This window comes from Euleptes europaea, chromosome 17 (genome assembly GCF_029931775.1).
Source record: "Euleptes europaea isolate rEulEur1 chromosome 17, rEulEur1.hap1, whole genome shotgun sequence".
Classification (NCBI taxonomy): domain Eukaryota; kingdom Metazoa; phylum Chordata; class Lepidosauria; order Squamata; family Sphaerodactylidae; genus Euleptes; species Euleptes europaea.
Genome location: NC_079328.1, coordinates 1,393,986 through 1,420,901, shown reverse-complemented (window position 1 = coordinate 1,420,901; position 26,916 = coordinate 1,393,986). Strand labels below are relative to the sequence as shown.

The 26,916-nt window shown below is 46.0% G+C and overlaps 1 protein-coding gene across 1 annotated transcript in view; it reads right to left on the bottom strand.

Annotated features, from left to right (window-relative positions):
• The window catches only part of GABBR2 (gamma-aminobutyric acid type B receptor subunit 2), a 725,909-nt gene that overhangs the window by 215,549 nt on the left and 483,444 nt on the right, over positions 1-26,916 (bottom strand). Inside the window, exons 9-10 of the mRNA XM_056862472.1 lie at positions 16,395-16,475; positions 911-1,061 (exon numbers count right to left, since the gene is read on the bottom strand). Of these exons, the coding sequence (XP_056718450.1) occupies positions 911-1,061; positions 16,395-16,475 (232 nt within the window). The remainder of the gene's footprint in view (positions 1-910; positions 1,062-16,394; positions 16,476-26,916) is intronic.

Here is a 26,916-nt window from a genome sequence, read left to right as displayed (position 1 = left end):
AATAATCACAGTTTGTATTCTGTACAAGTCCAATCAATCCATTTTAAAATGGAATGTATTTTTAATATTAGTTTAGTTCATTCATGGTTTGAAACACAAACTAATACATCTTGGAGTTGAAATTCATTGCCTATGGGAAAAATTACTGGTACGAGAAAATGAGAGGCAAGTATAGCATCCAAATCAGAAACAAAAAACAACGACAGTTTCCTGGAGCAGTGGTATAGCCTTTATTTGGCAGGTGTTCCACCTGAAAACACGGGGGCGCTTTCAAACGGCTGTTGGGAACCATCCAAAACATGAACAATCTTATGCAAGACTGTTGAATCTAAGCAAAGCAGCTTTATGTACAGATTCAGGAAATATGCAAATCTATGTGCTGCTTTATAAATAAGTTTAGATGAGCATTATTATAGTTAAATGTCTTTGATCTGCTACACTACAGCAATTCCTTATATTACATAGCAGTTTAATTATCTGGGGATTATGCTAATAATACATGGTTGAAAATACTAATTTTGATCTAACCGAATAAATTGATTTAATAAAACATTCCTACACAAAGATATTATACAGTAACATAAATTAAGTTGAATTTTTAAAATTTTTAGGACATGGTCCTGACCACGTTATTAAGCCCCTTCAGGACCTCCTGGTTTCAAGGAGAAAAACCTGAGTACATGTTCAAGTCTTTCGCTAAAATCAAAGAGGCACATTGCTAGGTGCTAGTCATATTTCTGCAAAAGTCCTCCTAAACAGATTTACTCACAGATAAGTGCATAAGATTGCAGCCTTTAAAATGATTCCTTTTTGACATGATCATGCACATTATATTTTCATGGTCTTTAATTTCCCTCATGTGTAGAATTTACAAACAAGAAAATGCAACCACCCAGAGAGCCCTGCTTACTTCTGATTTCGGTTTTTGATGTTGAAGAACAAAAAAGCACTGGCCATGATCATTCCCAGAATAGTGAGTGCTGAAAGAATACTGTAGAGAGGCAAGGAGATCTTGCGGAGTTGACTTTGGATAATTGTTCTGTCCTTTGGTGCTTCTATTCCTAAAATATGACAAAGAAAAACAAACAAACTCAGCATTCCCATAATAACCCCTGTTCCCACCAAGGAGCTGCCATCCTACTACTGTAAATGTATTAAGTTGTTACTATAAGAATTACACGGAGGTACAAACAAGGCAAAAAGTAAAAGATGCTCTTCTCACCAGCTCAAGTAGTCCAGTACTGCCCACCTCCAGGCCTTAGACAGAGGCCGTCTGATAGTCTGTTTTAGGTTATTTGGTTTTGCAAAACAGTATGAAATATTGCAACACCAATCCTGCTATTGATAGTTTTTTATACAGATCACAAGATTATAGTAAGACCCCAGGACCATCACCAACTGCCCACAATTTACAGTGCAGTCTTCTAGCCCCATAATTTCAATGGGCTTGGATGGGTGTAACTATGCATAGGATTGCATTGGTAACCCGGAACGTCACGTTTGTATGCGCTCAACCTTTGAGAGATGCTTCTCCACTAAACATTCTGGGTAAGTTATGTGCATATATATGTGGTTTATTACATATTCAAACTTTATTAATATTTTAAATAATTATTGCATTTATACAATGATACTCCACAATTCATAGAGAACCAAATTGGCAATTATCCTCAACTGAAAGAGCCACCTGACTTCTTTAGGCCCTGTGTGCACCCTCCCATCAGACATAAAGGTAAAGGTAAAGGTCCCCTGTGCAAGCACCAGGTCATTCCTGACCCATGGCGTGACGTCACATCCCGACGTTTCCAAGGCAGACTTTGTTTGCGGGGTGATTTGCCAGTGCCCTCCCCAGTCATCTCCCCTTTACCCCCAGCAAACTGGGTACTCATTTCACCGACCTCAGAAGGATGGAAGGCTGAGTCAACCTTGAGCCGGCTACCTGAAACCAACTTCCGTTGGGATCGAACTCGGGTCGTGAGCAGAGCTCGGGACTGCAGTACTGCAGCTTAACACTCTGCACCATGGGGCTCTTCCCACCAGACATACACAACAATAATGCAGCTGTTAATATTAAGCACATAACTATAACCCCTTAAAACCAATAAGTTACTTCTGAGCATGCTGGGTTGTCTGACTCACCCCCGCTGCACCTGAGCCAGCCCTTGTGTGTATGAAGGGTGGGGAAGAGCTTTTCTCCTTCTGCTTTCTCCTCAAAATGAGGGACAAAACTCCTGGAAAACAGCAAGCTGGCCATGGGGAAAGGGGAGCAGAACCACCTCCATCTTCACGGTGACAAGACAAATCAGTGGGTTCTACATCAGCTCAAGCCTGAACTGTCCCTAGAAGCTAAAATGTCTCAACTGAGGCTATCGTACTTTGGTCACATTATGAGACGACAAAGAGCCACTGGAAAAGACAATAATGCTAGGAAAAGTCGAAATCAGCAGGAAAAGAGGGAGACCCAAAATTAGAAGGATTGCATCTATAAAGGAAGCCACGGCCCTGAGCGATGTTGTTAACCATAGGACGTTTTGGAGGACATTGATTCATAGGGTTTCCATAAGTTGGAAGTGACTTGCTGGCACTTAACACAAAACAAACACCAACTAAGGATCTCAGATCTGCTTGAGAAAGACACCAACTGGAGAACCTGGGATTTATGGCCAATCAGAATGCCCAGTACTGAGCTAGATGGGCAAGCAGAACAGTCCAGTATGAAGGAGCTTCATGTGTTCATATGCAAAGTTAAATGGATTCAGGCGCCTGCTTTCTTCTCACTGAGCCCTGATTTCAGCAGCCAGCATATATATAATTGCAAACATGTTTGCAAAGGGCCTAACTGAAGAGCCTAATATGCAACCAATTTGAACACTACCATACTTCCACCAAATTCATTTTTAAACTGAAAGAAAAGTCAACCCTGCTCCACTACATTGTGACTGCAAATGTCACCATGATATTGGAGAGGGGACAACACAACATCAGTGGTTTAAATCCCTGCATAAATCTCTCCCAGTTATTAGACTAGGAAGGCCTGAGACAAGCAGAGCCAGAGGGAAGCCGTTTGTAGTAGCCTGAAACCAGAGACCCAGAGGCCTGGACAAGTCTGGAAAGAGATGTGTCATTTTGCTGCTTCCTGATGAAACACATTGGCAGGGGCTCCAGGGCATGGAGACCTGGGCCGAAAACACATGGTCGCTTTAGCCTCCTCTATTCCCTGTTTCAGCCAGGATTCAGCCAAGATCGCATGCGTTTCGCCGAACGTGTGTTCAATCCTGGCGGAATCCTGTCTGAAACAGGGAATAAAGGAGGCTAAAGCGACCATGCGTTTTCGACCCTAATGACCCCAGAGTTTAAGTTACTGCAAATAATCCACCAGGCAAAAGGGTAAGCAGAACAAGGTGGAGGAATATGGCAGCTGCCAGAGAAAGGGGATGGGGTGTGTGAGAGCCCCTTGGACGATGAGATACACGTTTTAACTTGTACACTTCTAATATACTTTAGCCTTCACCTAACCAGATGGACAAGAAAAAGGGGGTGTAGAAGGATCTCACACCAGGCATTTTTTACGACTTAACTATTTAGGTTTTTTTCTGACCCAACAAGCCCGACAGATAGATCTTTGAGAAGGCAGAGCTGGTTAATAATCAATTTAGCTGATTTGAGCTAAAACCCCAGAAAGAGGGGAAATGTCAACTTACCCCAAGCTGAAGGGAGTACTGCCAAACAAGAAGGAATTTTGCCATCTTAGGTAGATTTTATCCAAGGAAAAGTTCCATGGGTGACTTTTAAAATATAAATAATAGGCTAAAATGCCATTCATGAGAAAAGAAAAGATATTGCTCATGTCCATATAGGAGGCTCAACAGTCCAATAGCTGATCTTAAAGTCAAAATAGGAACTGGGAGGTAAAAGCCAGAGAATCTGATAAGATTGTCCAGAACAGTTTGACACAGCTGAATACTTTGTCAGACTGCTGAAGTATGAGCAAACGAACAGAAAAACAGTGTTGCACTTACCCGAAACTGGTGTTCATCGAGGTCTTCTGTGCAGACACATGTTTGGGACTGCGCCCCCTACACCCAGGGCTGCCACCAGCAGAACTTTCCAGCTTCTAAGCCTACGTGGGGAGCACTCCCTGTCTGCGTAGGACAATTTCCTGCCTAAACCGTCACCTGACTAGGGGAGGAGCGCCACCCTCTCCCTCAGTTCCTGATTGCCGCCACAAGCTCAACCACGTAGTAGTAACCCCTTAAAAAATGTACAGTGAGGTAAAAAAGTATTTGATCCCCTGATAAATTTGCCCATTTGCCCTCTGACGAAGAAATGACCAGTCCATAATTTTAATGGTAGGTTTATTGTAGCTGTGAGAGACAGAATAACAACAGAAAAAAACCCAGAAACCCAGAAGACAAAAGTCAGAGATTGATGTGCATTATAATGAGTGAAATAAGTATTTGATCCCTTTGCAAAAGATGACTTAGTACTTGGTGGCAAAACCCTTGTTGGCAATTACAGATGTTTCTTGTAAGTGGCCACCAGGTTTGCACACATCTCAGGAGGTATTTTGTCCCACTCCTCTTTGCAGATCCTCTCCAAGTCAGTAAGATTTCAAGGCTGATGTGTAGCTACTCGAACCTTCAGCTCCCTCCACAGATTTTCGATGGGATTAAGGTCTGGAGACTGGCTAGGCCACTCCACGACCTTAATGTGCTTCTTCTTGAGCCACTCCTTTGTTGCCTTGGCCGCGTGTTTTGGGTCATTGTCATGCTGGAATTAGGGCTGTTGAATTAAAAAAAATTCGGTATAGTTCAGATTCGGCTGAATTCTGCCCGTTTATATTCAGGATATGCCGAAGTCCGAACTCCCCCACTTCGGGTCCGTGCAATTCGGCGGGAATTCAAATTTCGGGGGAAAAAATCAGCCGAATAAAGCCATTAAAAACACAACCGCGCCTTTCCGCGGCTCTGGGGGGGCATTTTTGGGGTAGAGGTCCCAAACTTTCAGCGGAGCTTCAAAGGACCCTTCTTGCTAGACCCCCAAGTTTTGTAAAGATTGGGTCTGGGGGGGCTGAGATATGGGCCCCAAAAGGGGTCCCCCCCACCCCTAATGTGCATCTCTGAGCAGAGCTTGTGCCCACGCACAAAGCTCCCAGCCCCGACAAACAGCTGATGAGAGCAAGGGGGGGAGGTGCAAAGAAGTTTGCAAAGCAACACAACTGCAAAGCAACACTGCAAAGCAACACAACTGCAAAGCAACACCTTTGCACACATGTAAAGGGCGGGGCAGGTGCTAAGAAGTTTGCAAAGCAACACAACTGCAAAGCAACACTGCAAAGCAACACAATTGCAAAGCAACACTTTTGCAAACATGCAAAGCAACACCTGACACCTGGGAGTTTGCAAACCATGGAAAGGGACAGAGGCAGCTAGCTATGCATAATGAGCAGGAGGGGGTGGAATTTCCCCTTTTGCATGGGACTCGGGACCAGGCAAATGCATTCTTTAAGTCACCATTTGAAAACCAGTTTTAGCAAGCATCAAAATAGACCTAACCGTCGTATGAATGAGGGAAAACCTGAGGACATACAACTGAAGCCCCCCCTCAAACCAGGGAGAGAGAGACTCGAGGGGGCACACACACCCCAGGCAGAACAGGCGAAAGCCCCGTTTGGCTTCCCCCCCACCCACAGAAACTGCTCCCTCCCCACACACACACAGACTCTGCTTTCCCACCCACCCACCCCCCCCACACACACACACGAGAAAAAGTGTAGATTAAAGCCCTCAAAGGGGTCTTATTGTGGCTGTCTTCTGTTCCATCAAGAGGGGCTGGGAGGAGGACTGGGTAATCCAAGACGATTCCATTTAAGCACGGGACGTTTTGCTCTGGAGATGCATACAGGATCGGGTGATCCATTCATCCCAATAGGGAAAAGGGAAAAGGGGAAAGCCCATATCTCGGGGTCCCCTGACCCAATGCTTACAAAACCTGGGGGGTCTCTTAAGAAGGCTTGTCTGAAGCTCCGCTGAAAGTTTGGGGTCTGTACCCCAAACAATGCACCCCCTGCAGCCACGGAAAGAGAAAAGGGGGGGAGCCGATATTTCTGCCCCTGCTGAACCCATCTTTACAAAACTTGGGGGGTCTCTTAAGAAGGCTCGTCTGAAGATATCTTGAAGGTTTGGGGGCTGCACCCCCCAAAAAGCGCCCCCTGCAGCCATGGAAATGGAAAAGGGGGGAGGGAAAAGGGGGGAGACCATATCTCGGGACCCCGACCCAAAGTCTACAAAACTTGGGGGGTCCCCCCTGCAGCCACGGAAAGAGAAAAGAGGGGGAGCCCATATCTTGGGACCCCCTGACCCAATGTTTACAAAACTTAGGGGGTCTCTTAAGAAGGCTTGTCTGAAGCTCTACTGCAGCCACGGAAAGGAGCTAATGTGCACAAGCACCCTCCCCCCCCCACACACAAGGATTTCTCTCACTCTCTCTTTCCCTGGCCCAGCCGCGCATCAGCTGATTCCTCCAGTACTCAATCCTGACTGATTGGCCAGAAGAAGACCCAGCTTGGCCACCGATTGGCCGGGGGAGGAGAATGCTGCTTACTGACAGCCCTGAATTTGACGGATTTATTTGTGAACTCCTGAACTTGCTGAATTCGGCTCCCCCGGTTTCCCGCCATTTTTGAGTTCGGTTCGTCCCGAACTAAAAACCGCCGAATCAAGGGAAATTCGGCTGTTTTTCAGTTTGGGCCGAACTGAATCGACAGCCCTAGCTGGAATACCCATCCTCGACCCATTTTCAATGCCCTGGCTGAGGGAAGGAGGTGCTCACCCAAGATTTTATGACACATGGTCCCGTCCATCGTCCCTTCGATGCGGTGAAGGTGTCCTGTCCCCTTAGCAGAAAAACACCCCCAAAGCATAATATGTCCCCCTCCGTGTTTGACAGTGGGGATGGTGTTCTTGGGGTCGTAGGCAGCATTCCTCCTCCTCCAAACACGGCGAGTTGAGTTGATGCCAAAGAGCTCGATTTTGGTCTCATCTGACTACAACACTTTCACCCAGTTCTCCTCTGGGTCATTCAGATGTGCATTGGCAAACTGCAGACGGGCCTGTACATGTGCTGTCTTGAGCAAGGGGACCTTGCGGGCTCTGCAAGATCTCAGTCCTTCACGGCGTAGTGTGTTACCAACTGTTTTCATGGTGACTATGGTCCCAGCTGCCCTGAACTTTTTTCCCTCACTGTAAAAGAGCTTACAGTGGGGCAGGAGGGAGGGTATGTGAGTCTGCACCTTGATGAACAATAGCTACAGGCAAGTGCAACTCTGTTTTCATCTTCAGTCTTCAGTGCAGCCCCCACATTGGGATTTTGGCAAGCTGGTGGGGTGATGCTCTTACTGGAACCCCACCAACGTGGTGGGGTGATGCTCTTACTGGAACCAACCTCCGCAATTTTCCTTGCTTGCAGATCCAAGGCATAGTGCTTCACGAACGTGGCTTCCGTGGCTCAGGTAGCAGCTTTCCAGCAGCACTCTCTGGTGTAATGCAGCTGAAAATCCCAGTGCTCTTGTTGAGTGGGCCTTTATTTCGAGTGGACAGTCCTTGCTTGCCGCTTTATAACAAGATCTGATGGCTGGCATCACCCATCTAGACACTGTCTGTGCTGATGCGGCCCTACCTTCCTTGGGGCCCGCATAACAAACACAACAAGACTTATCCACCCTGAAAACCTTTCTCCTGTCTACGTAATAAAGTATTGCTCTCCTGATGTCTAGTGTGTATAATGTCTTCTCTGCTTTGGTTTGGAAAGAACAATCTCCTGAGCTAAATAAAACTTCAAGACCACCTTGGGGAGGAAGTACAAACTGGGGTGAAGAACAATTCTTTCATTAAAAACTTTTAAGAAGGGTGACTCTATCCTTAAAGCTGCCAACTTGCTGACCCTTCTTGTAGGGGTGACCACAACTAGTAATGCCACCTTGACAGATAATTTGGTTGGTGGACAGGTTCTCAACAGCTCAAAGGATGATCCCATTAACCGTGAGAGAATCAAGGTGTCAGAGACAGGCGTCCACCCCTAGCTCCTCCTAAGCATTCACTCAGACAGGGATGGTCTGAAGTAAAAAACTTTAATGGAAGTCTTAGCGGGTTACAGAGTACAGAGCTGACAGCATCTTAGGCGGATAAAGCAGGCAATGGTTAACGATGTGCATGGCTAGGATCTAAAAGCAACTTTCTGGGACAGGGGCTAGGTTGCTGCCAGGCAACGGGGAGATAGGCAGGAAGTTCTCAGGAAGGAGAGAGTCTCAACAAAAGTCAGGTGCGAGGCCATGGTGGGAAAGCCAAACCAAAAACACCGGTCTGAGCAGATCATAACAGAACTTGACCTGACACAAGGACAAAGACCGTTAAGGCATGATTTTAGGTCATGGTGGGAAAACGTTTATTAAACCCTTCAGGAAACATTTTGACCAAGTATGTGTAAATAAGGACCATTTGTGATGGTCTATGTGGGAACCAGTGACAGAGCTGTGAACACCATCGAAAACATTAAGGCTGTTTATGAAGATCTCATGAGGAAGCTGAAGGGAATGGGGCACAGGTGGTGTTCTCTTCGATCTAGTCTCTCTGCTAAAACAAGATCAGGAGTTGACTGCAGTACAGATCATGAACTGTTAATATGGAAAATCAAGATAAAGCTGAAGAAAAACACCAGAACATTCATAGTGCCAAAATACAATCTAAGCAACATTCCTGAAGAGTTTAAAGACCATGTAAAGAACAGATTTGCACTGCTAAATTCAAGTGAATGTAAACCAGAAGAACTATGTGTGGGAACTTGAGATATTATCAAGGAAGAATGTGCAAAGACTATTCCTGTAGCCAAAAGAAATGAAAAGTCTCGATGGATGACTTTTAAAATTGCCAAAGATAGATGAGAAGAAACAGTAAATGGTGACAGAAACAGAATCAAAAGTCTAAGTGCAGCGTTCCAGCGACTCACATGTAGAGACAAAGAGAACTATTATAATGACCAGTGTAAAGAAATAGAACAACAAAAAAGGAAGAACAAGTGATCTGTTCCACAAGATCCAAGAAATCAAAGGGAAATTTAAAGCATGGTTTTATGATAGGTTACTGTTTTAATCTAGGTTAGATTAATTTAGGTTAGATTAATCTGCATACTCTGGGAATTTCTCTGTGCTGGCCCCACCCTCTGCTGTTGGCTGTTGTGAGGTGGGACTGGGAGCCTTTGATTTACAAGGCTCCTCTCGCCAGAGGCAGAGCTGGGTTAGATGCCATGTTTGCTTTTCTCCCTAAGGACAAGATGGACTTCACCAGTCACAAGTGTAAGTTGATAGGGCTCTTAGAGGACAAAATTCAGAGCCTGGAGGAAAGGACTGCTACTCTCCATGACATCAACGAAGGGGAGGATTTTGTTAACAGAAGCCTCGAGGCCCTGCATAGGGAAGGGGAGAGAATTCAAAAGGACAACAGTGTGGTTGCCTGGCCTAATGAGGCTCCTCAGAGCACCACAACACGTCCCCAAAGGCATTGAGCGAGACAGCACTCAGTGCCACTAGAACTCAGGTATCGATTCCAGGCCCTTACGGTGGCAGAAGAGCCAGAAACACTGCCAGCGGAAGAAACACAAACACAAGGAAGACAGAGGGAGGAGGTCAGGGGGACATGAAGAGATGGCACTGGAAGGAAAAGGAAAGTGTTGGTTGTAGGTGACTCCCTGCTAAGGGGTATGGAATGTCATGTGTCCAGGCGTGACCCCATGGCCCACGAGGTATGCTGCTTGCCAGGGGCAAAAATTAAAGATATTGTAGACCAGATACCAAAACTGGTCAAACCTAAAGATCATTACCCATTTGTGATGGTCCATGTGGGAATCAACGATACAGCCGTGAACACCATCAAAAACATTAAGGCTGACTATGAAGCTCTTGGGAGGAAGCTGAAGGGAATGGGGTCACAGGTGGTGTCCTCTTCAATCCTTCCTGTCAGAGGAAGGGGAAGGCAACGGGAACATAAGATAATGGAGGTGAACCACTGCGTTGGTGATGCCGGCAGGAGCAATTTGGATTCTTGGATCATGGGCTAGGTTTTCTGGATGACAACCTACTAGCATGTGATGGAATTCACCTTTCAAGGTCAGGTATAAATGTTTTTGGACGAAACCTGGGGAGATTCATCAGGAGGGCTTTAAACTAATACCGCAGGGTGAAGGAGATGACCAACGTAGGGATTTAAATCAAGGAGAGGCCCACCTGGGAGGGCCGAGTCTAAAGGAGATAAAGGTTTGGGGCTTCAGGTGTCCATGTAGGAATGCCAAAAGCTTGGGCAATAAGAAGGAAGCGCTTGAGCTTCTAATGCAGTCAGAGGGGTATGATTTAGTAGGCATTACAGAGACTTGGTGGGACAATTCCCATGACTGGAATATAGTAGCGGATGGATATGAGTTGTTCAAGAAAAACCGAAAAGGTCAAAGAGGTGGCAGAGTGGCGCTATATGTGAGGAGAGGGTTTGCTTGTCAGGAAATACTGGAGGAGGAGGGTGATAGCCCAGTGGAAACTATCTGGGTGAGGATAAGGGAAGGAAGGACAAACAGTATTGAGGTTGGGGTCTGCTACAGACCTTCTGACCAGGGTGAGGAGGTGGATGCTGCCCTCCTTGAGCAGCTTGACAGGGCATCCACACAGCAAGACCTGGTAGTTATGGGTTTCAACTTCCCTGATGTGTGCTGGGAGACAAACTCTGCAAAGTGACCACAGTCACACCAGTGCCTCACCTGCCTGGCCAACAACTTCCTTCATCAAATGGTGGAGGTAGCTATGAGGGGCTCAGCCATATTTGACTTAATATGACCAAGATGCACGAGATGGTAGATGGTGGGGACCTTAGGGATAGTGACCATGTCCTCCTGGGATTCCTTTTGCTGTGGGGGACCAAGGAAGTACGTAGCCACACGTGTCTGTTAAATTTTGGTAGGGCAGATTTTAGTAAACTCAGAGGCATGATGAGAATCATTCCATGGGCAAGACTGCTGAAAAAGAAAAGAGCAAGGGTGGGCTGGCTCTCCTAAACAAAAGCTCTTGCAAGCTCAAACCCTCGTTATTCAAACAAGAAGGAAACATGGTTGAGGAACCAAGAAGCCAATGTGGATGAACAAAGAACTCCATGATGAGCTAAGGGAGAAAAAGGAAATGTTCAAGAAATGGAGGGAAGAACATACCTCTAAAGAAGAGTGTCTGTGGGTTGCCGGGCACTGTAGGTCACCCATCAGAGAGGTCAAAGCTCACAGGGAGCTGATGCTGGCCAGGGAGGCTTGCTACAACAAGAAATGCTTCTTCAGATTTGTGCGGAGCAAACGCAAGGGAAAAGAGGCCATAGACCCACTGTTGGGTGAAAATGGAGAAACTCTGCCAGAGGACAGAGAGAAAGCAGAAAGGCTCAATGCCTGTTTTGCCTCAGTTTTTCCCCTGAAAAAGAGATCAGGCTCATCTAGAGATGACAGTAGGCAAGCCACAGCGTCCGGGCTGCTGGTTGACATGGGCAGAGACATTGTTGAAAGGCATCTGGCTGCATTGGATGAGTACAAATCCCCCGGGCCAGACGGTATGCACCTAAGAGTGCTCAAAGAACTTTCTAGAGAGCTTGCAGAGTGTTTGTCCATCATCTTCCAGACCTTGTGGAGGATGGGAGATGTGCTACATGAGGAGGGCAAACATTATCCCAATTTTCAAAAAAGGGAGAAAACTACAGGCCAGTCAGTTTGACCTCTGTCCCAGGGAAGATACTGGAGCAGATTTTAAAGAGATCAATAGGTGAGCATCTGAAGGACAACTTGGTGATCCAGGAAAGTCACCATGGATTTGTCCCCAACAGGTCCTGCCAGACCAACCTCGTTTCCTTCTTTGATCGAGTGACGAGCTTATTGGATTGAGGGAATGAGGTTGCTGTTGTTTACCTGGATTTCAGTAAAGCATTTGACAAGGTTCCCCATGATGTTCTGATTTGGAGCGGTGGAGTCTGATCTGGAGATCCGAGTTTGATTCCCCATTCCTCCACATGAGCAGCGGAGGCTAATCTGGTGAACTGGATTTGTCTCCCCACTCCTACACATGAAGCCAGCTGGGTGACCTTGGGCTAGTCACAGCCTCTCAGCCTCACCTACCTCACAGGGTGTCTGTTGTGGGGAGGGGAAGGTGATTGTAAGCCAGTTTGATTCTCCCTTAAGTGGCAGAGAAAGTCCGCATATAAAAACCAACTCTTCTTCTTCTTCTGATGGGTAAACTACAGGACTGTGGAGTGGACCCTAAGATAGTTAGGTGGATAGGGAACTGGTTGGAGAACCGCTCTCAAAGAGTAGTTGTCAATGGCTTTTCACCTGAATGGAGAGAGGTGTCCAGTGGGGTGCCACAGGGTTTGGTTCTGGGCCCAGTACTTTTCAATGTTTTAAAAAATGATCTGGATGAGGGTGTGGAGGGACTACTCATTAAATTTGCAGATGACACCAAATTGGAAGGAGCAGCGAACACACCAGAAGACAGAGATAGAATTCAACGAGATCTGAACACACTGGAAAAGTGGGCGGATGTGAACAGGATGCAATTCAACAAGGATAAGTGCCAAGTTCTACATCTGGGTAACAGAAATGAGGGACATGCATACTGGATGGGAGATATACTTTTGGGTAGAAGAGGGTGTGAACAAGATCTTGGGGTATGGGTGGACTGTAAGTTAAATATGAGCAGCCAGTGTGATGCAGCTACAAAAAAAGCTAATGCAATCTTGGGGTGCATCAATGGAGGCATAACATCCAAATCGCAAGATGTCATAGTTCTGCTGTACACCGCATTGGTGATCCAGGAAAGTCACCATGGATTTGTCCCCAACAGGTCCTGCCAGACCAACCTCGTTTCCTTCTTTGATCGAGTGACGAGCTTATTGGATTGAGGGAATGAGGTTGATGCACCTGGAGTATTGTGTGCAGTTCAGGAGGCCTCACTTCAAAAAGGATGGGGACAGAAGGCAAGAGACAAACGGAAGTCGTTTTCCATTGCCTTCCTCTGAATAACAACTCTGGATATCCGTTGTGGTCTCCCATTCAAATAAGAATACTTATCACTCTCTCTAAAATGTTGGTGGGTATGTTCAGTTTCTCTGGAAAGAAACACCAGGACTCAACCTGTCAATTGTCCTGAAAGGAAATCCTGCTCATTAATGTTAAGTTATAGGGGCTGGGAAAAGTTGCAGTTACTCAGCAGTGAGGAAAAGATATTCTGCAAATGCTCAGGAGTACTATGTATCTGTATCTTTGAAGTAGGGCACAAATAGAAGCAGATTATATTAAACTTTACTTAACACACGTTTTTCCTAGGTATCCAACAGGCAGTCTTTATATCTAGAGTAGTGCCATCTACAGGTCAAAAGACACCGTAAAAGTTCCAACCAAGGCCCAAGCAAGGGGTATCGTTTACTAGTGTCCAGGAAGGCCCTGCTCCAGCTGCAAGGGCCATATAGCTGCTTTTTTTGGTGACTCAAAAAATTGCACATATGAGATGAGTTTGTCACAGCCCCACAGAAATGGTGGGTCCTGTTCTAATGGGTGCATTATGTGCCATCAAGTAACTTCTGACTTATGGAGATCCTATGAATTAATGACCTCCAAAATGTCCTATCATTGACAGCCCTGCTCAAGTCTTGCAAACTGAAGGCTGTGGTGGCTCCCTTTCTTGAGTCAATCCATCTCATGTTGGGTCTTCCTCTTTTCCCATTGCCTTTGATTTTGTCAAGCATTATTGTCTTTTCCAGTGAGTCTCGTCTTCTCATGACATAATCAAAGTACAACAGACAGGGGAAGAATCAGAGCTGCTTCCACGCTGGAACTGAAATGGCAGCACAACTCTCAGTCCCACCCTTATCAACATGACGGTAACTGGTGAAAAAAATCTGCCAACTTCAAAATTACACACTTTAGGAAGCAATACATTTTTATCCCATTCTTCTCCCAAAGAGCTTAGGGCGGCGTACATCATTCTCTTCTCCATTTTATCCTCACAACAACCTGTAAGGTAGGCCAGGCTGAGAGTGTGACTGGCCCACGGGCACCCAGGATGCTTCATGGGCAAAGCGGAGATTTCAACCTGGGCTCCTCAGTCCGACTCCTAGACTCTAACCACTACACAAAGCTGCCTCCCACATGAGACCAGCAAAAACACTCACTACTGATGTGCTCAGAAATACCCTTTCACTTTTTCTTCCCGTAGTCCAGAGGGCTCTTTGCCCTGACCTGGGTGGCCCAGGCTAGCCTGATCTCGTCAGATCTCAGAAGCTAAGCAGGGTCTGCCCTGGTTAGTACTTGGAGGGGAGACCACCGAGGAATACCGGGGTTGCTGTGCAGAGGAAGGCACTGGCAAACCACCTCTGTTAGTCTCTTGCCATGAAAACCCCCCAAAAGGGGTCGCCATAAGTCGGCTGTGACTTGACGGCACTTTACACACACAGTCCAGAGGGCAATTTGCATATCTAGGATGCACAAAATTAGTCACATCCACAGGGTGGGAATCCTGTGGTTCAGGCTACATCTCAGAACACCTTGGACTTCTGCAGAAACTTCCTCCAGAAGACAGTAGGATCCAAAGACATGAAGCCAGGGGTGCCCCAACCCCCGGGGAACTCCTGAGAATTTGCAAGTGAGACCTTGATGTCTCAACACCTCAGACACCTCAAAAAACACCGGGCAGTCCTGGAACTCTCTTCCAGATTGGACCACGGCCCTCTCAGAAAGCAGGATTGCTGTGAGGAACAATACCCTTTAAGATTATTTTCTAAAACACTGATGGTCCTGAAACGTGCACTATTTGAAGATCTGCCACCTAAAGGTGATGAACAGTAAATTGGTGTTGCAACTGAAGCCTCAATTCTTACTTAAGTGCCATCACATTGCAAGCCACTGGAATACCCACTAGCCCACGGCTGCCACAGATACTTCTACCTGGGAAACCTGGAAGTAGTTCCTAACAGAATTATGAAAGGCTTAGTGTTTACTGGCTTGCTTGTATACAATCTCCACTGAATAAGAACACTCTACTTGCCCCATCTGGAAATTAAAAGGAAAAACAGTTTCGCTCAGAACTGTCAGCACCTCGAATACCCCTTAGAAGAACTTGCTCCTTCAGGGTTGCAGGGAGAGACCCTTTCCTCTCTGGTCCTGTCCTCCCTTTCTTACCTCTAGAAAAGCCTGGAATATGGAAGGTTTAGTCAACTTAGTTCAGTTTAACACAGCCTATTGTGCATGGGGCATGAACGGGATTTCCTTTCTTCCCCACTGCACTCTCCCCTCTCCCCAATGGGATTCTATGGATAATGGTTAGTGAACAGAGAATCCCTCCTCCAAAAGGGGACCTGAGTTCCTGCTGGAGTGCCACCCCCCTGGAGAGGCAACAACATGTGGTTTTGAAATGGACACCTCAGCAGATGTTTAGCAGGTGGGGTGAGCCTGGTCTACTTAAGTTCATGGGTGACGTGCCTCTACCCACCATATGCCTAAAATGGCACCTGGAAATGGAAACAGAAGGTCTAGGTAAACGACTGCTGTGGGTGAGGAAGATGGGCATTGTTTGCATTTGGAGTAGCTTAAAAAATGACTGCCACCCAGATCTGAACGTACGGTGGAGTCTGCACCACTTCTCCCTCTTGCTTCCACAGCTGATTTTCCCATAGAGCCCCCTTAGCTCAGCTACCTCCACAGGACAAACCACAGGCCGCACTGCCTGGTGCCTCAGAGGATTTGGAGGTACTAAGAAACTTTGTCCTTCCCTGAACATGTTCTTGATTTCTGATGGAGCACCAAGGGTCCCACAGGAAGCGCGGGCCCTCAGCACAGTGCTCTGGAGTTGTTTATTTATTCACCTCATTTATACCTCACTGTTCTTCTCAACGGGCATCGGAGTGGCTTGCCACATTCTCCCCTCCTCCGTTTTATCCTCACAGTATCCCTGTGCAATAGGTATGCTGAGAATGAATGACTGGGCCCAAGATCTGTTTGAGTAGTGGCCTCCAGATCTCCGGCACCCTGTCCCTTTCCACACCCTCACTCAGCCTCTGTGATCAGCAGCACAGATACTCTTGCGGAAAGAAGGTGCTGGCTGACCTCTTCCTCGCACGCCTTTCTGCTCACTGCCTGGCGTTTGCCGCTGTAACACTTTGAGAAGCAGCCACATCCGCAGGGGCTGTCTGTACAAGCCCTGACTCTGCTCATGTAAAGCTACAGGACAGGAATTCTTCGCCAGGGATAGAGAAACATTTCCATTTCTCGCACGTGACCTAAAAATGGTACAGCAAACCACAAGACTGTTGCGCTGATGTCTGTTTCTGCCTTACCTTGGAACTTGATGGAGTTGTTGATGATTTCCAGTGTGTCAGCTACAGCATTATATTCTCCCACCTTCACTTCCCGTTTGTCTGCAGAGAAACAAACAAATGGGATTGTTTATGCCAGTCCCCGGGTGCTTCATTTCTAAGAGCCGCCTTATTTACCTTTCTGCCTCTTTCACTGTTCCTACACTAAGAGTCAAGGTAGCAGATGAAGCGGCTCAGAGAAGCAACACAGAACCCAAGATGTGGTAAAGTGTGCAAGCATCCTAGGTACTATATTGTTGAGTCACTACCATGTAAAATATTATAGAGTCTAAAAGTTGATGCCAAACTTTGGCTTGGATATAGAGCAGTGTATCGAGGTGCAAAAACTTCTGCTCACAGACTTTCTGATCTCCCCCTTCATGCTGCAATCCCTAAATGCCTCTCAAAATACGGCATTTCAGGCTTCAGTCCAAAGATGAGGAAGTCACCTTCAGGGAGATGAAAGAGCACTCCACAGAGGGAAGCCCTTGCACCTATGGAAAGGCTGCTTGGTGTCAGACTCAGAGATTTGTCCTCAGTGTCCCTTCAAGCAAAACTCGCTCAGGCAAGACTCTGAAACAGGTTAAGCTTTATTAGGGGTCAAGATGGACAAAGTCAGTAGTTGACTGCCAGCTTAGCAGAAGAAGGCGACTAATGGTGAATAGAATTACAATACAAGGTTAAAATACATTGCATGTTGTCACTCAGTCCAGTAGAAACCATGATAAGCGTTCTCAGGTAGGAAGTCATAACAATGTATAACAAGGCATAACTAGAGTGCAGCTGTGAGCTGTGGTAAACAGGACGGGCTCATACCACACCAGTAGGCAGAAAGATAAACTGTACAGAGCATGAGAACCAAAGGACACATGACTGGGGCCTTGTCAAACAGGCCTTGTCAGACAGGCCAAGATGCAGGGACAGGCCTGACACTTGGGAACCGAGCTGCTATCAAAGATTCCTGGGTAACAACTGAATTTCAGTGTTGGGAATTTACTTTCAGGACTCAGAGGCATGAGCCAGAATAGATCCCAGGAATGGCGGCAAACAGCAGTGTGCTGAGAGTTTCCTGTTAGGTTCTTGGGCACATGGCTCAATTTTGATCAGGATCATGGTGTGTGGGGCTAGGGCACTTAACCCTCCTCCCCTCACATCATTTCCCCTGCATTCAAATAGCCCCACGGAGCCACTATGAAGCCACACTGGGGAAACTTAAGTGTATTCATGGGCCACGTGGCCCGCCGGAGAGCCTGTGCTTCAGCAGAGAAGTCCTGTGGCATCTGCTTGACATGACATACCAGGGTGAGAGTACCACCAAACACCAAACATGTAGTTAGGCTTCCAGTTTGGCTGGGATTGAAAGAATCCCTGTAGGTATATTCAGGCAGTTCCAAGTACACACTTGGGGTTGCCAACAGAACTGGAGAAAAATGTTCTTTCCCTTTAATAGAGGTTTAGTGTGCAAATGGGCAGGTAAGGTTCTCCTGGCATGGAGGTTAGTAACATCCCATTAAGCCTCTATTAAAGGGGCAGGACATGGTTTTTCTTCAGGCCTGTTGGCATTCCTAAGTACACACTAGGGCTTCCTTTCTCTCTCTCCACCCCCCCCCCCAAACATCCTCTGCTGCACTGGAGACCACTTCTAAAGGCCCCTAAATTTGGGGAGTCCCATATGTTAACATTTATTCATTTTGTACCAAATCCACCTAAATTGAAAGATTTGGATGTTTACTATGGTTCAGAAACAAAAAGCAAAAGAGAGGTAAAGATGGGCCATGAGCACAGATAGTTTTTAAAAGGGGGTTAGACAGGTTCATGGAGGAGGAGAGGTCCATCAGTGGCCACAGGCCATGGCAACGGAAGGGAGCCTCCATGGGCAAAAACGCATGGTCGCTTTATCCTCCTTTAATCACTGTTTTAGCCAGGATCGAACGCACATTAGGCTAAACGCATGCGTTCGATCCTGGCTGAATCCTGGCTGAAACAGGGATTAAAGGAGGATAAAGCGACCATGCGTTTTCGCCCCATATCTAGAGGCAGCAAACCTCTGAATCCCAGCACCAGGAGGCAGCAGAAGAGCAAGCAGGGCCTTGGCCTCCGTGCCCCATTTGCCCTCCAGAGCAACTGGTTGCCCGCTACATGAAGCAGGGATTCTGGACTAGGTGGAGGCTCACTGGTCGGATCCAGCAGGGTCTTCCAGCTGCCTCCTGAGGAACAGGGACACTTAGAACGGCAATTATAAATCTGGTACGAGAGGCACAGTCACAGTACAGACTTTATCTGGTTTAACAATGATTATTTATTGTTCTTCTTGTTATTTACTTTTTTATCGCCTGCCTTTCTTGCTGAAACTCAAGGTACATTGCAGGATATACACACTGCAATTAGACATCACAAGAACTCTTCTCTTCCAAAGGAACCCCTGGGAATCATAGTTTTAACAGCCCAAGTATGATTCTCATAATTCTCTGGGGGAGGAGGAGACGATCCCTGAAGCGTCATTAAAAAGTTGCCATTCATATTCCCACCCTGCTGGCACTCGCTGGCAGCCAGCAGGAGAACCGCTAGAGTGCTGTTAGAAATAAAGTCATTCAGTTGTTACAATAAAATAAGGTAGCCAAAACGATAAGGCATCAACATGAAACCATGGGCTAATATTGATACAAGTGATTTTGTGAATAATATATAGAAAAATTTAATGCAGACACAAAAATAAATATAAATATAAACAACTTGTACGCAGCCCTGTTCTAGCCTCTATGTATCTATGCTAAACATGCCAAATAAACATAAAAACATAAAAGTACAACAGTGCAACAATGTATCCAAACAATATCACAGCTCAGACCAAATGCGTTTCGGCTGTTTATATTTATTCCATTCAGAGTTGCCTTTATACTCTTAGGCTCCTATAGAAGTATACCTTTCACAGTCTCTCAGTCATCAAGATGTATAAAGTTAAAATGGGTGAAACAGTGAACTCATGTTTTCTCTATAAAGAACACAGCAACTATACTATTACTATAAAATAAAAATATTCATTCAGAGAGTAAGCTGTGGGTGGTGTCTCCACGTAATTTATTGCTGTAGCCATAAGCATCTAACTGTGGCAAAAAACCTGCCATTTTTTTTAACTGTTCAAGTTTAATTCCACTACAATTATGTCACGAAACTGAGGCATTAGGAAGAATGACTGGGGGGAAAGGAAACAATACAATGAGATTGTAATTGCTCTTAAACAATACAAACAATACAATGATACCCAGGCACAACTTACTACAAGATAAGCCCAGAGAGAATGACAACAGAACACCTCTGGTTGTCACTTATAGCTCCCAACTAAAACCAGTCCAACGTATTATTAAGGACCTACAACCTATGCTGGATTGTGACACTTCCCTCGCTGAAGCACTGGGGGGGTGTCCCTTTCTTGCTTACAGACAGCCGGCTAACCTAAAACAACTTCTCACCCATGATGATAAACTACTTAACAAGAACATGGACTCTGGCACCAAGGCCTGCAACAAACCAAGGTGCCAACTTTGCCCTCATATAGATTCTAGGAACATCATCTCTGGACCCACCAATGTCAGCCATACTATCTCAGGTTCATATTCCTGCTCATCTTCTAATGTGATTTATGCCATCACATGCCAGCAACGCCCTTCCACAATCTACATTGGACAAACAGGTCAGTCTCTTAGACAAAGATTAAATGGACATAAGTCTGACATCAGAAACCACAATATTCAGAAACCAGTGGGAGAACATTTCAACCTTCCAGGACATTCTGTTGCAGATTTAAGAGTAGCAGTTCTCTTACAAAGGAATTTTAAAGGGAGATTGGAAAGAGACACTGCTGAATTACAGTTGATATTCAAACTAAAGTCAATGCATTTACCTGGGCTGAATAAAGACCTTGCATTCATGGCCCATTACCAATGCTGATTTCTCCACACCCATCTCTCCCCTGGACATCACAGACTCTTCTGCATATCACACCTAATCCCATCAAGCCTGCTATTCACATTTACATACTGTTCCTCTACTTAAAGACCGATGGATTCACATTCTAGCTGTATCTGAAGAAGTGAGCTGTGGCTCATGAAAGCTCATACCCTACCAGAAAATATTTTTGTTAGTCTTTAAGGTGCTACTGGACTCTTGCCCTTTTTGACTAATACAATCTCTGTTAGGCTGTATTTGTGTTATTTCTAAAAAGTCCATATTTTTGAATAGCTAGCGGGCTGCACTTCACTCTGGCTATCAATAAAAAAATTCACATCCCTCTGCCCTGTTCGAGCCTTTCTGTCTTCCCATGAGCTTCTACCGGAAAAGGCTGGTTTTACTCCATCTCTGTGGCCCACTTTTCACGGAAGATTTTGATGCTCTCTTGCCGGGGAGCAAAAAAAAAAAGCAATTAAAATTTATTTTTCATGGGCGCAATTTAAATTCATGTTTTTATATCCCCGTCAATCCAGAAGTACTTTTGGTTTTTCACAGGAACAAAGCAAGCAGTATTTTACAACGGTTTGGTCTGTCCCCCGGGCTTGAAACTCTCCCAGCCAATCGCCGTTCACAAGGGAGGAATCTCTGTGTGTTTCACTGCTCTGGGCTTCCCACGTTCCACTCAAATGATGTGTGTAGTTGAGTAACTTGCATGGGAACAATAGGGGACAGCCACCTCCAAGGGCAGAAAATTGTTCATATATTTAAAAAACCAGTTGCCTTCTTTTGTAATTTAGGGGCAATGTTGCTCAACTATGAGAAACTGAGCAGGAAGAGATAAGATCTGGGGAGGAAGGGACAGAAAATGGAAAGGGAACGTTTAAAGTAGATGGCAGGAATGCAGCCGGATGGGGCCTTTGTGGCATTACAGGAATTGTGCCCTTTACGTGGAATCCCCCTGCAATAAAATCAGGAGCGTCTGAAGGTGACGGCGGTGGGGCCCCGGCCACTGTCCGGGGCATTCTGAGATGTTCCGCTTCTGTGCAGAGCTGCAAAGACTTCCTTGGGATCACCAAACAGAAACGTAGCAGATGTGATTGGTATATTTAATCACTATGACTGAGAAGAGTAGAAATAAATAATATTACAAAGGGTAAATTAGGTTTGATAAAAACAGATAAAGGTCGGTTATGCATGGTCGGTTTAGCCTCCTTCATTCCCTGTTTCAGCCACGATCAAGTTTTTGAAAATGCACGTTACCTCATTCCTTTTCGGCTCAACCCCGTTTCAACCTTAAACAAACTCGGCTTTTCCCATTCCTCTTCTTGCAGTCTTTCCTAGCCAAAACCAGATCCAAAGAGTGTGCATAACGCTTGCCTCGCATTGAGCTTTTCCTGCCCCCTTTCCAAACCTCTCTTCTGTTCTGTTTGCTGATAGCCATACAAGGGGAAGCAGCGAAGATTGGCATCTCTCACAGCCAATCACGAAGAGGAAGGGATTCAATTGCTTCCTGCTTCCTGGGAGCTCTTTCTGAGAGAAAGAAAGGCTTTTTAAAAATAAGGCTTGAATTCCCCCCCCCCTCTTTCAAATGGCTCCTTTTTTTGTTTTTTGTTCTTAAAATGCTTTTTTATGTGGCAGTTGGGTCTGGGGGGAAGGAAATGTTCTCTCACGAGGTGAGCCAATCACAGACCAGCAATTAAAGGGGTGGGACTTGATTTGAACTTGGGAGACTGCTTTCCTGTATCCAATGCCCCCCATCTGCACACAGTTTATTCCCTGATCATTCAAGCCAATGCATACAGTTTTCCCCAACCCAGGTTGCTTTGATCCTGGCTGAAACGGGGAATAAAGAAGGGTAAAGTGAGCAGGCATAATCAGCCAAAATGGCACTTGCTACCTGTCAGACAACTGATAAGGGAAGCTAAAGATATCAGGGAAATATCTGCAGACAGCAGAGTAAAGGAAGATAAGGAATTTTTCTAAAGCACATCAAGACAAAATGGAGTTCCCTCCGAGATGAATGCCAGCAACTAGATAAGGCCAGTGAAGCTGTCAATCACAACACAGGAAAAAAACAATAATATTTCTGTTTAATATTTTAGGGAGGGATTCACAGGTTTATTTCTTATTACAATAAAATACTTTACTTCCTGGCATTGACTAAGGGGCAGAGGGAGAAAGATGTTAGTAGATTCCTGCATTTTCACATTGGAATGATGCTGTATTTTGTGCTCAGAAGAAATCAGTTTGAATTGTATTTGAGACTATGATTCTATGGGCATAATCTGACTAATGTTACAACATTTTCCGAGTCCCATTATTTCACTAGTGTGCTTACTTTCCCCACAGAAACCAACAGTTCTTGTTTGTGCTTCACTTTTGCTGACCCACTCCAGGCGACAGAGATCAGTTCCCCTGGAGAAAATGGCCACTTTTTGACATCATACCACACTGAAGTCTCTCCACGCTCCAAACCCTGCCCTCCTCAGGCCCCACCCCACAAATCTCCAGATGTTTCTCAACCTGGAGCTGGTAACTCCACTCTGCCAGTTTAGGCCAAAGATCTAAAAATCATCAGATCTTTAGATTTTTCAGTCTGCGGTATTTAAACAAAAGATTACTAGATAAACTATCTAATAAGGAGCAGAAAAAACAGAGTTTCACTTACCTGTAACTGTTGTTCATCTGATGGAGCTTCTATGCAGTAACACATTGGGGACTGTGCAGGCGCAAGCCAGCCACGGATAAGATTTGTTAGCTTCTAGCAAATTCTAAGGAGAGTTCTCCCCCTCCCCTTGGGGCATGCAATCTCCCCGCCCCTCGGTCACATGTCCCAAGGGGGAGGGGGCACTCTTCCCTCCAGTTCTCCAACCTGCCGCCACAGAACCAACCACTAGGACTAGCCTAATGGTCCCACAGCGGGGAAGGAGGGAGGGAATGTGTTACTGCATAGAAGTTCCATCAGATGAACAACAGTTACAGGTAAGTGAAACTCTGTTTTTCATCTGAGTGGCTTCTATGCAGTCCCACATTGGGAGAGTAGCGAGCTCGCTTACCAGGACAGTGGGTGTGGGACAATCACTGGAATAAGGACTGCAGCACGGCATGTCCCACAGCTGCCTCTCTCGCGGAGTCCACATCTACAGCGTAGTGTCTCATGAACATCGAGGGAGTGGACCAGGTGGCAGCTCTACAGATGTCCCGGTCTATCTTCGAAGAGAAGGCTGTATATGCCCTCGTGGAATGCGCTTTGATCATGGGAGGACATTCTTGACGGGCAAACTCATAAGATAGTTTGATGGTAGATGTGATCCACCTTGAGAGAGTTTGAGGGGAGGCACAATGACCCTATGCCCTCCAAAGCACACAAACAGGTTGTCATCTTTGCGAAAAACTTGAGACCTTTTGATATAAAAAAGAAGGGCTCTTCTGACATCTAGGGAATGTAATGCTCTTTCTGCTTCCGAGGAGGGATGGGGAAAGAAAACAGGGAGGACAATGTCCTGGGCAAGGTGGAAGGCTGAGACTACCTTGGGCAAAAAGGAAAGTTGTGGTCTGAGAACCACTCTGTCTGAATGAAACTTAGTGAAGGGAGGTGAGTGTGAAAGTGCTGAAAGGTTGCTCACCCTTCTTGGTGACGTAATTGCCACCAAAAAGGCAGCTTTACATGACAGCAATGACACTTGGCACGTAGCCATTGGTTCAAAAGGAGGCTTCATGAGTTGTGATAGAACCAGGGATAGGCTCCACTGAGGGACAGGAGGAGAAACCGGAGGGTACAGGTTAGTGAGACCGCTCAAAAAAAAATTGGAAAGGGGATGGGAAAAGACTGAATAGGAGTCGATATTAGGGTGAAACGCCGAAATTGCGGCTAAATAAACTTTAATAGAAGAGTTTGATAAACCACCATCCATCCCTGAGTGACATCAAAAACTCAAACACAACTGACAGGGGGCATGAAACTGGTGAGACATTCCTGGCTTCAGCCCAAATTGAAAAACGATTCCATTTTATGTCGTAAGAACGCCTAGTGGATCTTTTCAAGGCATGTAACAAAACCTTGGCTACTCTGTCAGACCACTGACCCTGGGTTGTATCCTCCAAGCTGCCAGTTGTAGGTCTGGAGGGAGTGAGAGAGATCTTTCGGGAGAAGGACGTAGTTCCCTTGCGCAAGCAACATTAGTACTGCGAACCACGACCTCCTGGGCCAGAATGGAGCAATCACAATAGCATCTGTGTTTTCCACACTCAGTTTGGCTAAGGTTTTGTGGAGCAGAGGGAATGGGGGAAAGAGATAAAAGAGAGCTCCCTTCCAAGTCGTCTGAAAGGCATCCCCCTGAGAGCCCGGTCCGGTTCCTGCCCTTGAGCAAAATTTGCGACTTGTGGATGGCCCCATAGATGAAAAATCCGATGGAGACAATTGTCGGATAAGGTGAGCTCGTGTATCTGGTTGGGAAGATGGCTCAGCACGTCCACTAGAGTATTGGTCACCCCTGCGATGTGTATTGCCACTAGGGTAGCCTGGTGAGCTATGGCCCATTCCCAGATCTTGCTGGCTTCCCTGGAGAGCGAAACGGACCCGGTGCTGCCCTGTTTGTTTACATAATACTGGGCAGTGGAACTGTCCGTAGCGATCTGGATGTGATGTCCGTCCAGGTGCCCTGTGAACGAAGACAGAGCGAGACGGATGGCACGAAGTTCTAATAGGTTTATATGCAATTGAGATTCTAGATGTGACCAAGTACCTCTTGACGTAAAGTTATCACAATGAGCCCCCCACCCTGAGAGGGAGGCATCTGAAAAAAGGTGTCTATCGGGTGAAGGGCGTAGAAACAGGACTCCCGAAAAGATATTGGAATCGTCTAACCACCACTGTAGGGAGGCAATGACGTATCTAGGGACAGACAATTGTTTATATTGGGGGTCCACATTTATTCTGAATGCTCTTAGAAACCAATTTTGGATTGGACACATGTGGAGTCTTGCAAATTCAACCACAGCCGTGGTGGAGGCCATAAGGCCTAACAGCTGTTGAACATGATAGGCTGATTGGAGGCATTTTCTTATAAACCTGGTGACCAGTTTCTGAATGGCACGACCCGTCGACCGGAAGGAAGGCCCTAGCCTGGACTGCATCCAAGCGTGCCCCTATAAAGGTCTGAACTTGTGCCGGTTCCAGTTTGGATTTGTCAAAATTAGCCATCAATCCTAAAGTGTTAAGGATTGTAAGAATTAGGTCGACCTGTGTAGCCAATTGGGATTGGGAGGTACCCACTAACAGCCAGTCATCTAGATAAGGGAATATTACACATCCCTTGAGTGCTAGATGAGCTATCACTACAGCAAGGCACTTCATGAAGGTTCTGGGGGCCATGGATAATCCGAATGGCAACACATTATACTGGTAGTATCTACCCTCGCATTCAAACCTCAAATACTGATGACATTCTTTGTGAATGGCAATGTGAAAGTAGGCATCACGAAGGTCTAGTACCACAAACCACATGTGCCTGTGCAAGAGCGGCAGGACCTCTGAAAGCGATAGCATTCGAAATTTCCTAGTCTTGACATATTTATTAAGGTCCTGGAGGTCTAAGATGGGGCGTTTGCCACCTCCCTTCTTATCTATGAGAAAAAACCGGGAATAAAACCCCTTTCTATGCTCATCAAAAGGGACTTCTGAAATAGCCCCCTTAGAGAGGAGGCAATCAACTTCTTGTAGCAGGAGGGTAGGCGTCGGCTAACAGGAATGACCCAATGGTCTATATGCAGGCAAGCTAGTAAACTTGATAAAGTAGCCAACATTTATTATTTTTAATACCCAGGTATCGGAGGTAATAGAAAACCAAGCATGAAAGAATTGAGATAACCGATCCCGTAAATCAACAGGTACGACTAGTCACGCCTGTTTGTTTTTGAAAACTGCCCGGGAGGCCCCCTAGGGTCTTTCCGTACTCTGGGTCTGCCCTGAAATTTCCTCTCATTCTGGGATGAGGAAAGGAAGGGCGGAAAGAGGATTGCGAGAATTGCCCTTGAACGCGGTAAGGGCCCGATTGCCAGCCACAGTACTGTCTTTTGAAGTCAGACGCCTAGGGTGCTATTCCTAGGGACTTAGCATTGGTCTTATTCTTTTTTAGCCGATCCAGAAACATGTCCGTCTGGTCGCTAAAGAGAGAAGTCCCTTCGAATGGAAGGTCTTCAATACGGATCTTTGTATCATGAGGAGCGCAGACTGCGTAGCCACGCATGTCTGCGAAGGACTATAGAGGAAGCGATTACTTTGCTGGTAGCATCAGCAACGTGGCGTGCTTTGCTAAGGACATGCCCTCATTTTGTATGGCTAACTCTGAGGGACCATGATCCTCAGGTATCATGAGGATTGCTGGCGACATACGGTCCCAAAGGCAGACTTGGTATCTCACCATAATGGCAAGGAAATTAGAGATGCGGATATTCACTGCACTGGAGGAATACATTTTTCTGGCTAGGATGTCAAGTTTGCGCCCTTCCTTATCTTGTAGGGAGGAGTGTATACCCGACCTATATTTCCCTGGCA